Source organism: Microtus oregoni, unplaced genomic scaffold, assembly GCF_018167655.1.
Source record: "Microtus oregoni isolate MIOR12 unplaced genomic scaffold, Mior012 000002F_ref0000024, whole genome shotgun sequence".
In the NCBI taxonomy this organism is placed as follows: Eukaryota; Metazoa; Chordata; class Mammalia; order Rodentia; family Cricetidae; genus Microtus; species Microtus oregoni.
In genome coordinates, this window is record NW_024543061.1 from 83,415,868 (window position 1) to 83,429,911 (window position 14,044).

General features: G+C 42.1%; 1 protein-coding gene across 6 annotated transcripts in view; it reads right to left on the bottom strand.

Annotated features, from left to right (window-relative positions):
* Positions 1–1,537: 1,537 nt before the first annotated feature.
* The window catches only part of Sox5 (SRY-box transcription factor 5), a 380,838-nt gene continuing 368,331 nt past the window's right edge, over positions 1,538–14,044 (bottom strand). For all 6 annotated transcript variants that reach the window (XM_041638650.1, XM_041638635.1, XM_041638643.1 and 3 more), the window contains 2 exons: positions 8,480–8,696; positions 1,538–6,518 (listed from right to left, as the gene is read on the bottom strand). In XM_041638650.1, coding sequence (XP_041494584.1) covers positions 6,215–6,518; positions 8,480–8,696 — 521 coding nt within the window. In that variant the 3' untranslated portion in view covers positions 1,538–6,214. The remainder of the gene's footprint in view (positions 6,519–8,479; positions 8,697–14,044) is intronic.

Sequence of the window (14,044 nt, forward strand, 5' to 3'; positions counted from 1 at the left end):
TTGCCTCTCTTGCTGTAGCAGGCTACAGTAACAAGGTGAAGATAGAGAACGGACACTTGCAAGTATAAATATGCCAACAATGATGGCATCTTTAATGCAAAACTTGACTGTCTGAATAACAAATGGAAGTGTTGAACTTAGAGAAATGGGAATCTTTTCCTTGGTGGCTGAGACTCTTGCAGTGCACAAGCCTTTGGTGGCAGGGGGCAAGAGTCTCTATCTCATCCTTAGCCGTGGAGATCATAACACTGGGGTCTCTAAACTGAACCGCTGTAGGATGCAGCTAAGGGAGCTTTATTTGGAAGAGAGGAAGGACAGTGAGTTTTCCTTAACAGCTCAGATTTTCCACACCTAAAATCTGATGAAGCTGCTTCCAGAGGGTCTGAGGGTGTGTCCAAACATAGCCCTTCCCAAGTCCAGGATGGATGTTATCTGTTTAGAACGATGTTTTGCAAACCTCATGTCGTTGTGCTTTATGTGTGTCTATGAGGTTTCTGATGCCCCTGCTGTCTGGAGTATCTGAAGCTTATTGCTTGGCTAAGTGAACTCATAGATGCTGAGAGAAGGGTTATTGCTGTAGTGATGTCTCCAATGTTCTCAAAGCCATTCATGTGAGAGAGACTAAGCATGTTCTGTCCGAGGTGTCAAGTATTCTGCAGAGGCCTAATGTCCGTGTGCAAACATGGTAGACAGCAATAAACACCATATTGCACATGCAAGAGAGAGGTAAGTGCAGTGGAAAAAGACAGCCCCTCTTACCAAACCAAATAGGTAATGGTGTGGTGCTATCAGCATTTGGAGCTGAGAGATGGCAGCAGCTTGGTTAATGTACCAGATTCTGATTGATGACATCTTGGATTGGGCCTGAGATTCTGCACTTCGAGTAGTTAGTTCAGCCTTTGCAACCTGCTCCTTTTAGTGACAGATGGCCTCCACGTGTGTTCTACAAACACTCACGGAAGGTTCTAGCTCATGTAACTGATTCTGCTTACAGACAAGCTCCCAAACCAAGCAGTAACTCAGGACCTTAGAGGAAAGTGTGACCACACAGAACTATCAGGACCGAAAACACACAATGTTGGGAGCAAAAATGGCCCTTGGGGGTAAAAAGGGGTGTGTGTTTTTAACAACTTCATAATGAATCCCCGACACTGGAGGTTAAGGTGTGTTCTAAGCAATTAAAACTGCACCTCACTGAGGGGAAAATCCTTCCTGGTTCATTAGGAAATGTGGCAGCCACACACTGGGAGGGAGTGTAACTATGGGGTGTAAGAATAGCAGCCCTCACCCAGTGACGTGTCCTAGGAGACACTGAGAGTATTGTCTCTGAGTCAGTGACACAAGAGGGGACTCGGGGTGGATTCCTGCCTGGGTCCTGTCTTAGGATTGTCCACATTTAAGCATGAAGTCCATAGTTTTCAGTTCAGAGAGGGTCAGTGTCATGTTTACAGCAAGGGGACAGGTTCTCCAGACTTCTCTTTGTCTCATAAATGAACAGTTACTCTTTCATAAATAAATTGTGCAGAGAAACACAGTATAATAGATAAAGAACACATTTGCTGTTTTTATTGGTGCCTTGCACGGCAGTAATACTGAAAAAGGGAATGCAAAACAAAAAAAAAGAAATGAAAACAAAAACAGAAAAGCAAAAAACAGGTTGGTGGGAACCCACATCTTATTTTTGTTTTTTTTTCCCAAGAGTACACAAACTCCTGTTTTATTTTTATTGTGGCATGAATGATAACATAAAACCAAAAAACATGAAAATATACAACTTATATTACACTATGTGTTATGAACAAAATAGAAATCTATAACTCTATGTTATATTTACACAATTTTTTTATTTTATTAAATTTCAAGTGAGATGGTAGTTTGCACATACTTTGTTTTAAGCTCCAGGCATTGATTGTCTCTTCTCTATTTTTTTAATCATTAAAAAAAAAAAAACAACCAAACAAAACCTTTTCACTTCTGAAATCCAAACTGTTAGAAAGACTAAGTGCGTTCAAGCCAGGGGAGCTGAATAAATACTGTTTCAGTGGACCAGTGACAGGCACACTGGGGCTTACAGGGACCCATCAGTGGGAAACTCTACACATCACCTTCAACCTTCAGAACTTCAAAATTAAATACTGTATAAACCTGGCTAGAGAAATGCCTATGCCCTACAATACAGAGAAAGCTCAGCCACTTTAAGTGGGTTTAGATTTTTTTTTTCTTTCAAACCTTGTGAAGTTGTATTTTCACTTGATAGACAAATATTTTATAAACCTGTCTGTAAATATACAGTTATTACAATTCAATAATTTACCCTTTAGAGTAAGGAAAGTATAATTATTTCTTATGTTTTTGAATGAGATAGAAGAGGATTCCTCTGAGAACAGGATCAGCTTCTGCGTTAAGAAAATATCTGGAAATGGACCATTAAATGGTAAAGATAATTTCCTTTAGGTGAACTAAGTTAACTGTACTTTAGAAATCAAATATATGAAGTGACCTCATTAAAGAACATTTTACACTTTTAATATTCATTCCCTATGGGAAGATTTAGTTTTAACCATGATAAATATGTTTATTGGGAGGTGTTTTGCACAAAGGTAATTCTTAGCTAGATATTAAATGAACTTTCAAAGTTCACTTAACTAATCTGAATAAAAATATACTAATGCATTAGGGGGTGGGGAGGTGTACGCACACATGGGCCTGTGTTTCTCCTGGTTGTAGTAACTAGCCAAATTATCATTAACTTACAAACAACTTTAACCCATTTTTTCTGGTAAATATTTTTCTTAGATTTATATCAAACAGGATGATATTTAGAGGTACCAATTACAAATATAAAAAGGAGAAACTGGCAGTATTATTCTTCAGTGTTGTTATAAATGTTGGGATGCTGAGAAAAGGTGGGGGTGTGGCTTGAACAGAGAGGTAGGGGAGGAGGAAAGATGCAGTTCGCTAACTTGGACCTTTTCATTGAGTCTTATTTCCTATACCATATCTTATTTGGTCATTGTTTGGCGTAGACAAGAACAAAAGGTTTTAGGATCCTTCACAAGAATCATCACCCAATCAAAGGCCCAAAGGGCAAAGTTTTAACACAGTTATGTTGCTATTAAAAGCACCTTTTTTTTTCCCTCAAGTGACTTCAGTGCACTTTAGACACGAATAGAATTACTTTTGTTTTTGTTGGTTTTGTTGGGCAAAGCAAACTCAACATCCACTGAAGAAAATGTCAGAACAGACCATGACGGGACATTACAGACTTGCTTTGTGGTTTTGCCTGGGCACAATTCAATCATGGACTTAAACTCAACTAACCTGGAGAGGTTTGGCAGCTGTAGGTCACCATGAACAATTTGTTTTCCCTTCAAACAAAACAAATGCAAACCAAAGAGAGAGTTTGTTCAGATAGCGCTTGGTTGGGATGGATTTGGGCCATGGATGCCTTCAGTAGCATCTACCTGGAGCTAAAACAAAGTATTCTTGTTGCCCAAGGTCAGGAAATGAAAAGCAAGCTTGTCTAGAATGTGCTGTGGAACAGGAACGCAGCACGCAGAGGTGGAGAACCCACATCAGTCAGGAGGGTTTGTTAACAGACACAGAGAAACAATATTTTTTATAAACCTGTATTCACATTGTATGTTATAATGGTAGAAAAACAAATGTCCATTTTTCTCTTATTCAGAGTGCTTCAAAACAAAACAAAATCAAAAAGTTGGCTCTAGATAATTGGCAATTAAATAACTAAAATGAGAGAAAAGAGCATAAGTTAATTAAGATTGAACACGATCCTCCTCCTAATTCACCCCTTTGTATTAAACACCAGAACTGACGCTACTGGGGCCAAAACTGTTAACACAGAGGAAGTAATGGGTGGAGAAGCAAAGTGTGTGGGTGAGTATGTGTGTGTCATATGCACACACACATGCATGGGTGTACATGTGTGTATGAGCTGGAAATAGATATTAGTTTTAAATACCTAACAGCTTACTGGCTGTGCTTCCAAATCAGAGCAGAATAAAATAGGGAGAAATAAAATAAATTATACATAATTTACTAATCTGGGAACAGCTGACCATTATTATTATTAATATTATTACTATTATTATTATTATTTTATCATCATTTTACAACACTAGCAAAAAAGAGGCAATTCAAAGGAAAATACAGTCATTTAAAAAAAAAAAACAAACAAACCACAAACAGAAAATAGAACCAAACCTCTGACATGCAGGTATGATCAGCTCCTCCAAGCAAAACTCCAGAGCAAGACTTTTGAGAGAGAGAAAAACAAAAAGAATTTTTTCTTTTTCTTTTTTTTTTCTTTGCCTATTCATTATGTATGAAAAGCAAACTTGAGGGCGGTGTTTGGTGGGGCAGAATGAGAGCGAGAGGGAACACTGTCCCATACTCGGTCACTGACTACAGCGCTACCAAGGGGGAGTAACCTGGAGTGACTTTGTGTTTGGTGCAGGCCCTACCCGTCTTGGCCGTCGGGTTGGCGATGTCAGAGCCAGCAGCTGTTGCTCTGAGCATGGGCTCTGCTGACACCAGCATTGATCTTTAGCCGAATCAAGAGTCAGAGTGAAGGACCAGACAGTGGTAAGGGGCTCTGCGTCCAGCCAGGCTCCACTTTGTGGTGCGGTGGTGAATTTTAAACAAATCCTGGGATCTTAGGGCATGAAATACACATGGCCCCCATTTGTGAAATACAGTCTCTGACCTCATTGCAGGGAGAGATGCAAAAAAAAAAAATCTTATAGAGCAGTTCTGTTTCCCAAACAGCGAAGGGTGGAATGGTGGAGACACAAGCTAATTCTGTATTTCTGAAAAATGGCCAAATATAGTAGGTCAAAACAATGATTGTTTTTCTCAAAGTTTCAACAGGAAACACACACATACACACACGTTACTAAGTAGCATATATTAAAAGAAGCAAATTGTCCAGGGAGAAGGGACCTCAGGAAGCATCTGACTAGTAGCTTCCATGTTGGCCAATCACCTCTCTGTGACACAGGGCCACCAGGTCCACCCAGTAATAAGCACACTAGAAACTGAAAAATAGAATTTCTGAGCCCTACGCTTAGTTCCACTGTCACTGGCCGGGCAAAGCCAAGGGCAAGGTTGCTTCTAGACCACTTGCTTAGGAGGGCTGGGATTCCATTCCCAAAAGTGGGTTTTGCTCACAATGGCCCAACATTATTCCCTAATAGGAATGTAGCTAATGTACCATGATCACACATACACACACAGAAATCCAAGATCAGAAAATATTTTTTTTCTCTAAATTTCTATGTTTCTCTCTCTCTCTCTCTTTTCACCTGAGAACGGCACCTACAGTTTCCATTAAAAAAAAAAAATCAATCTCACCAGTTGCTGGTGTATCAGCTCTTTCCGGGGACTGTCTAAGATTTAACACTGTCCCCACGGACGAAGGAGCAGGAGTAAGGAAGGACTTAGAAAAGGAAGTTGGTGATCGCTTCAGGATGGATTTGGCACTTGCTCCAAGATGTAGTGTTGTGTGCAAGAGCTAGAGGTCTCTAAAGCAAACGGCTGCTGACGCTGGGGCACAGACGCAAGGAAGGCAAAACCAGGCTCTTTTTCTCCTCTCTCTCCACCCTCGCACACAGGCCTCCATCTTTAGAGCAGAGAGATGCAGAGGGCAGAGGGGTCGAAGGCCCCGTTCCCTCCTTCTGTCAGGTGCAAGACGACAATCACAAAGGAGAAGAAAGCAAAGAAAAGGTAAAAGGAAACCCCAGAACCATTCCCCCCAACAAAACAAAACAAAACGTATTTCTTTTTAAAAATTGTAGCACAAAACAACGAAACACATTCACAAGCCACTTGTTGGCACTGTGTACCTGAGTGAGAATTTCTAGTTATAGAACAAACAGCCATAAAGTTTATTAAAAAAAAAAAAGTTGACGGGCGAGACTTCAGTGCTGGGTTTAGCAGCTGAGTTACTGGCTTTGTTTTACCATAGCTTATTTCAATCTCTCGTGGTTGATGTTGTTTGCTTGAAACATTTTTTTTTTCCTTTCCGAGCCTTTTGAGGCTGAGGTCTATTTGTCAGCTGATGTCCCAACTATTTAAGACTAACAGTTAAAATAACAGTCAGTGTACGAGAAAGTTAATGTGCTTGGCCACTGGTAAGGATGGGCCAGCTAGGGCTTTGTTAAGTCCTCAGCTCACCGCAGTCTGTGGGCCCTTATCAGTTGGCTTGTCCTGCAATATGGTTTTCGCTGTCACTCCCATAATCTACGTCGGGGTCATCTTCCTCCTCATCATACTCGTCATAAATCTCCCCGTTGATGTCCTCGGCCTGGATTTCCTCTTTGATGTGAGGCTCCTCCCCCTTCACCCCGAACGTGCTCTGAATCACGGGCAGCCCTGGCTCCGGGCTGCTGGACACACTCGAGTGCTCCGAGGGCAGGTGAGGGGACGGCATTCCTGCCATGGTGATGGCTCCAGGGTACACAACTCCAGCAGTAGCGATGGGAATCTGTGCTTGTTGCCTGTCGCAGAGAGAGAAGGTGAGTGTGCACAGGATGTCTAGGCTTCCCTGTGGCTCAGCGCTACCCTAACTGGAACCAGCATCTACCCAATCATGGGACACGCTGAAATGGCATCCAATGTTGATTCTAATGCCTTACCTGCCTGCATTGGGCTTCATAGAATAGGAGGCATTTAGTTGAATTACCCCTTGATAATTAAAATAATCCTAATTTTTTTATTATTAGGAAAAAATCTGACACAGAAAGATTAAGCCAAATTACCCAAGAGTTTGCCTCCAAGTTCACTTGCTCATTATGGCAAATGGAAGGAGGTTTTGTTTGCTTTTCCTATAATGGAGCCTAAAGATAGTTCAAGCACAATGGACAAAATCTCTAAACTGTTTAGAACTTTCAAAATAATGCCATGGTCCCCAAAACATGGGAGGGTAATGCTATCATGTTATCTAACTATTGTGTGAAACGGTGTGGGCCCTTTTGGGGTAAGAGGCAGAGCCCCCGCTTAAAGACATACCACCCCAGAAATTGCCTACAGTTCCACACTTGTTTCCAAATCCTGCTGTCCCACTTGAGATTCTTTAAAACCTTTTAGCCTGGGGACTCTGTCTTCTTGGTTTTGCACTGTACCATAGTGATTAATTTAGCTGCCCCTGGTAGGATGGGATATACAGGCATTTGGCTGGGCAATTCATTTACTCACTCACTCATTTCCTATACACCCCAGAAGCGGGGGCCTCCCAGAGCCTTGCCCAGAACACACGGACTCTGCAGGGTCCGTGGCAGGTATGAGCTCCTTTCTTTTATTATTCAGCCACCTTCTGCATATACCCCGAGTGGCATTTAGTATCCTAAGTTTTCCTGATCTTACTATTTTAAGTATGAATGACTTTATTCCCATGTAGTTTGAGAATTCTGCAGGGCTGCTATAGGCATTGTGTAGCATCACTGTGCATGGCCTCGCTATGGAAAGCAGAGAAGAGCATCCTAGGGTTCTCAGTTCAGGATGAACTCTCCTGTGCATGACCTTGCTGTGTCCTAAATGTAATCTCTACTGTCATGTGTGTGTGTGTGTGTGTGTGAGAGAGAGAGAGAGAGAGAGAGAGAGAGAGAGAGAGAGAGAGAGACTCTACACTAGTCAGACACAAGTGCTTCTTTTTGGAGCTACTGTAAGGTTGTGCTATATCGACTAAACTACCAGTGGTGAAATTTATCAAGGCCAACTGCTGGAAATCACGGACACCAGCCAGGAAGAGAACTGGCGAGATCTAGTCCTACGCGCTCTAAGTTTGCAACATCAGACATCAGGACTACATTTATTATTGACTCTGCTATCAAATAACTTGTGAATAAAACTCAGGAGAGCAGGCAGCTCGCAGAGGACGCCCCTCCACATACAAACTTAGAAACACATCTGTCTGTAGTTATGTTATATGCGTTTTCAGGGCTACACACAGGCCTGGAAAAGACTGCAGGTTCCTGATGTGGGATTCTCCTCTGTAGGCTTTGAATATGTTTTTATTACCACTGGTTAATAAAGAAGCTGCTTTGGCCTATGGCAGGGCAGAATATAGCCAGGCTGGGAGAGATATATAGAGAGAATAGGTGGAGCCAGGGAGACACCATGCAGCTGCTGAAGGAGAAAGATGCAAGCTGCCAGCCAGAACCTTACTGGTAATCCACAACCTCGTGGTGATTCACAGATTAATAGAAATGGGTTAATTTAAGATGTAAGAGTTAGTTAATAAGAAGCCAAACCATTGGCCAAACAGTGTTGTAATTAATATAGTTTCTGTGTGCTTATTTGGTTCTGGGTGTCCAGGAAACCAATGAGCAGTCTCCACCTACAGGTTCCTTTTCAAAAGGTTCCTTTGCAAGTAAACAGCCGGGGTGGGGGATGGGGATATTCCCTTGGACAATGGGAAGTTGGCACTATGCGATACAGGGCCTGAATGCGGTTCTCATACCCAACGTTGAAGTACTGTCGCATTTCCTGCCTCCGGTTCCTCATGATGGCCTTGTACTCCCCGATGCGCAGCTTCTTGCCGTCCACCAGGCACGTGCGCTTTGGCCTGGGCTTGTATTTATAATCTGGGTACTTCTCCAGGTGCTGCTTGCTGAGGCGGGCCTGTTCTTCATAGTATGGCTGTTTCTCGAGGTTGGTCATCGCTTTCCAGCGAGATCCTGTGGAGACAAGGGTGTTAGGGATGCCAGTGTGCAGTGCTTCTAAGAATCCTAAAAAAAGAGACGGCACAGCGAACAAGAAAGAAATGGAGAAAAAAGTTGGACAAATTCCAGAACTATATAAACATGTTTCTGATTAGCAAGATCAACTTGAAAGGCGAGATTTTCACAAGAGCAGAGGTGTCTGCAAGGAAATTATGCACCCAAAGACATGAGCACTGGGCAATGTCTTATTTTTGACTTGAATGAACAGTTTAACTAAACTTTCTTATTATGCACTCAGAAGCTCAAGAATTTTATCTGATGCAATTAAACTGCTAAAAGCTCCATGTGAATTCATCGCATCTTGTGAATCTGTAACTCACTGAGTTGTTGCGTATTTCTTTGTGGGGGGCACATTGCTTGTCACCAAAGTTCACGAATCACATGCTTTCAGAAGCCATGTGTGTAAAAAACACTATGCTTAGAAGATGAACTCCTCTAAATAGGTCGCTGGGAGTGAGGTTATAATGAGGAGTCAGACTGGGGGTTGCTATGTAAAAGAACTGCGGACAGGATGATGGTCATCTTAGGTCCTGGGATGGCTCATCTCATCAGCCAAGCCAGACTCACATGGCGGATGGAGAGAACTGGCACCTGCAAGTTGCTCTCTCTCCTGCACGTCTGAGTCCCTGGGTTCACACAATAAGCTACAACCTTTTAAAGACTGTTCTGCCACCCTGCACTATCATCGCCCATAGTCCTGTAAGGTAGACAACCTTCCTACCATAGTCCTGTAAGGTAGACAACCTTCTTACCATAGTCCTGTAAGGTAGACAGCCTTCCTCCCTGTGTTCATAAAGGAGAGAATTGATTTCCACACACATGAAATCACCTACCCAACACCATGCACCTACAGATAGGCCTCAAAAGTCTGTGTTCTTACACATTTGTGCACATGCTCCATGATCTAGCAGACACTACAAGCAGCATAACAAATATTCACAGAGTTAAACTTTGAATTGACAACTCTTAAAAGGAAACCTGCCTAGTCTCAAGATAACCAACATTACAAACATTGAATGCATTTTCCCCTTTTCCTTATTCTGTGTTGAATCTAACATGGATTTAGAGGGAAGAGAAAACAAGTTTGAAGCTTTGCTAAATATGGAATTTGATAATTCTTGGTTTAGGGTTTAGATGGGTTGGATACTTTGGTTCTGTTAGTATGGCCGAAAATGCAGGTGCTGGAATTGCTGTAGTCTTAAGCCAGAGTTTAAAATCTTAGAGCAGGTGAGGTATGCTGCTCTGAAAGACAATTAGCTCAACCTGAGTCAAATGCCTGAGCCCTCCAAATCGAAACATAGGAGCTGCCTACAGCTGCAGATAGTGAACAGTCTCATCTCTGCGCCAAGACTCAGCTTGGAATTCCATCATCATTGTGTGACATGACCAAGAAGGGAAAGCTAATCTGACTAGTGTAGATCTGACTCGAAAATGTGAGGTGCTTATAGGCAGCCTCTCCGAGGTGGTGGAAAGCAGATACAGTCACTGGGTGGAGGTCAGTAGGTAAGGGTGGGCAAGACGAAAAGGTAGGAAGAACACAAGACCCATTTCCTGCTACTTGATGGCCCGTGTCCCTCAAGTAGAACCATCACCCCAATAATTATGATAAAGTCTCTCCATCTCAAGTCTGTCATGACAGCCACAGAAGGGATCTTCTTTCCCTTGGGCATCATCTAGAGGAGAGCTTAGAACCAGGCAGAATCATGGGAGTCAGGTGAGGCCAGGACATTGTTGAGCATCCTCCCCTAGGAGTACAGAAGAGGTACACACGCCACATGATGGGGTGGACAGGGAAGGCTCTCCTATGAGAGCACCAGCCAACCTGTGGGGAGCAGTGTTTTAGCTCCCCAGACGCCATCCAGAGAGCTTCTTTGGTTTCATTTTACCCAAGCAGAAACTCGGTTTAGCAGAGTTCCTTGTTTTCCAAAACCCATGCTTGAGCATTTCCAGTGTGGTCAGGCCATAGGACTGTAAGTTCAGCCCTAAACTCTATGCCATGTTACACACTAGAATAGTGCTTCCTAACCTTCCTAATGCTGTAGCCCCTTAATGCAGTTCCTCTTGGTGATCCACAACCATAAAATTATTTCATTGCTACTTTATAATTGCAATTTTGCTATTGTTTTGAATCGTAATGTAAATGTCTGATATGCAGGTTATCTGAGGGTCACAACCTACAGGGTGAGAACCCCTGATTTGGAGGGACTTTCCTATTAGTATGCTGCTTCCGGTGTCATCACGAAAACAGACAATATTAAGATACTATTAAAGGAGATCAATTCTTTACATGGCATTTCTCGCCACGATGTAGAGCAGCTTTCAAGCCACAGATCAGTTTACAAGGGTCAGTTTACCAGAAACAGCCCCCTGGAAAGTAGAAATACAATGTAAATCATGGGTCTAGGGCCGTTGACTTAGAGCAAATCCTACTACCTTCTCTTAAAACTGAATAAAGAAATAAAGGAATTTAATTAAGTTACAAGGTATTGAAGATTCTTCTAAGATTTTCTCTAAAACATCTCAAAGGAAAGAAAATGCTAGTTCCTGAAGGCAACCTATTTGGGGTTGACAGCCATTGTTACATTTCCTACCATGAGCATAATGCTGGGTTGGTAGGTTGAGAATTAAAACTCCCTGCTTTAACTTCTGACAGTATCTTTCCTTTAAGAATACAGAGCCTTAAGCTATATCCTAAAATAGGGCCACATAGTAATTACAAATACAAATATGTTTTGCTTTTAGAGACAGTACTCTCTAGGTAGCTGAGACAGGTCCAGTCTTTCTGATTTAATATTCTAAGTTCTGGGATTACAGGTTCTGCATGCCCCCAATACTCAGCTTACAGATTTATTTATTCATAATCCCAAACTATGATACTCAAGTACCAATGGGGATGCAGTGGCCCAACTCCATCCTAGGGCCACGCAGTCTCAGTCTGGAGGCAAATCCAGTTGAAATCTTTAGTAATTCCTCCGGGTGAGGATAGCCAGCTGGTAAGTTGGTTTTGGTCTCAGTGGCTCCCCAGTGACAAGAGCAACTGACTACAGATCCTGCAAATACTGAGGATGGTGGCAAAGACACTGTGGTAGAATGTCCCCTTCCCCCCAAAAGATGAAAACAGTTACTGGGCTTGTGCCTACAGCCATGGCCAATGAGGAAGTGGCTTGCTGCAGACTGTTTGCAATGAAAATAAATAGGCTATTGGGAATTCCTCGTCATAACAAAAGAGTAACTTACAACAGAAAAAATATTTGATGCAAATAAATAGGTTATTGGGAATGCCTCCTCCTAACAAAAGAGTGAGTTACAATGAAAATATTTGATGCTCAAAATAAGAGAAAATAAGGAGCCTTCACTGTTTCCCCCAAGTCTTCCGAGTCTGGCAGTCTGCTCTAAGGCTGCGTCTGCGCTGAGGAGCTATGTCATCTCCATGGGGCATGTAATGAATTTGCACATTTTACTCCAACTACTGTATATCTAATCAGAAAAAGATGTCCCCCAGTCCCTGATCTCGCGCCAAACAGTAAAAGGTGATTCCGTATGTTAACAATTTCAGCAGAATGGCTTATTAAAACCAGATTTTAGGGTATTATAAAATGCTTAGAAGCCCTTTAAAATGTCAACCAGGATCCCCAGAGACTACGTAAAATGTCAACCCAGCTCAAGCGCCTGTTTTAAGCAGAATGAATTAGCAGCATGCTGTCGGAGGCTGTTATCCAAAACAATCAGTAAAGAGAAAAACATCAAGCCTTCTTTGTACTTTTATATGAAATAGGCCATTCAGAACCATCTTGTGGCTATTTGAAGATTTTATATTTATTTAGAACTAGGACCAACTATTAAGGCCCCAAGCATTTCAATGTTGAGTTTCTGTGTGACTATACATGCTATATGTTTAATTAAAATGGCTTTGTCAGTAAGTCTTGGGCTGGAACCGTCGTCTGTGTAGACTATAAAGACCGAGATTGTAGGGCAACTCTCACCTTCAGTCAGAAACGGATTCTCCTAGCCAGTTAGCACTTCACCATAAAGACTCTCTGTCATTTTCTAAAAAAATGATTATCTTTAAAAAAATCAGAAACATTTTGTTTGTGTTTGCATGTGTGCGTGCATGTGTGCTTATGTATGTGTGTGTGCACATGTGAGTGTGGTTGGTCATGGAGACCAGATAAGGGTTTTGCATACTCTGTACCTGCAGCTACAAGAGGTTGTGAGCTTCTTTTCTTGCATGCTGAAAACCCAAGTTAGGCAGCAAGTGTTCTTAACATGGAGCCATCTCCCCGTAGCCAGGGTGCAGCTCCAAACCCTCTACTCTTCTGTCTAGAGTACAGTTTTAACCCGTGGGGTGGGCTTAGCACTGAGCTCACCTGTCACATGGTTCCTGATAAAGCAGGTGTGACATGTTCAAATTCAGGGAATTCCTCCAGACATGGTGGCACACTCCTTTAATTCTAGCATTTGGGAGTGAGAGACAGGCATATCTCCATGAGTTTGAGGCCAGTCTGGTCTATATAATGAGGACCGGTCTTAAAAAATTTTGGAAATTTGTGATTTGGGTAACTCATGATGAGAAGAGAATAAAGTCATTAAAGGAGCTGTAGATCATCAATGGTAGAGACATTAAAGAAACCTGTTCCCCTTCATTGCATCCAGCATTTTACTTTGTACAAATTTATCTTTTTAAACAGAGAAATCCTGTTTCTGCAACTGGATTCCTGTTCTAATCTTTCAGAAAACATTTATATATTTGATGTGGGAAGGTCATCTGTTTATCTGTTGCTTTCATTGGTTAATTAATAAAGAAACTGCTTGGCCTGATAGGTCAGAACATAGGAGGGTGGAGGGAAGTTGCCGCTTTTTTAAAGGGAGAGAGACCACGCCCCAATGGGCTGGTATCTCAGCGGCTATTGGCTGAAGGAGCAGAAGGAGCTGACGCAACATGTATTCATCTGAAAACGATTTCAGAAGAAAACACCAACACACATGCATGATGAAGTGCGTGTGTTTCCATGTGGTCTGATGGCATTGCATGAGCACCTTGTGACCTGGGTGGCGTATGCCGCCTTTGTTGAGAATACGGGAGTATAAAAACAAAAGGGTGCATTCACTTACTGCTTGTAGGCTATCAGCTTTTTAATGCACAAGCAAAGGTATTTCTTTGTAATGCAGTGTAATTCTAAGAGTATCATCAATTTTAATAAAACCTATATAGTTTATGCATGTGCTACTTCTTATTTTCAAGTCCCTTTTTTTTTTTGGATAGAGCTGGGTGTTTTCGTTCTGAACTCTAATTTTAAGAGAAC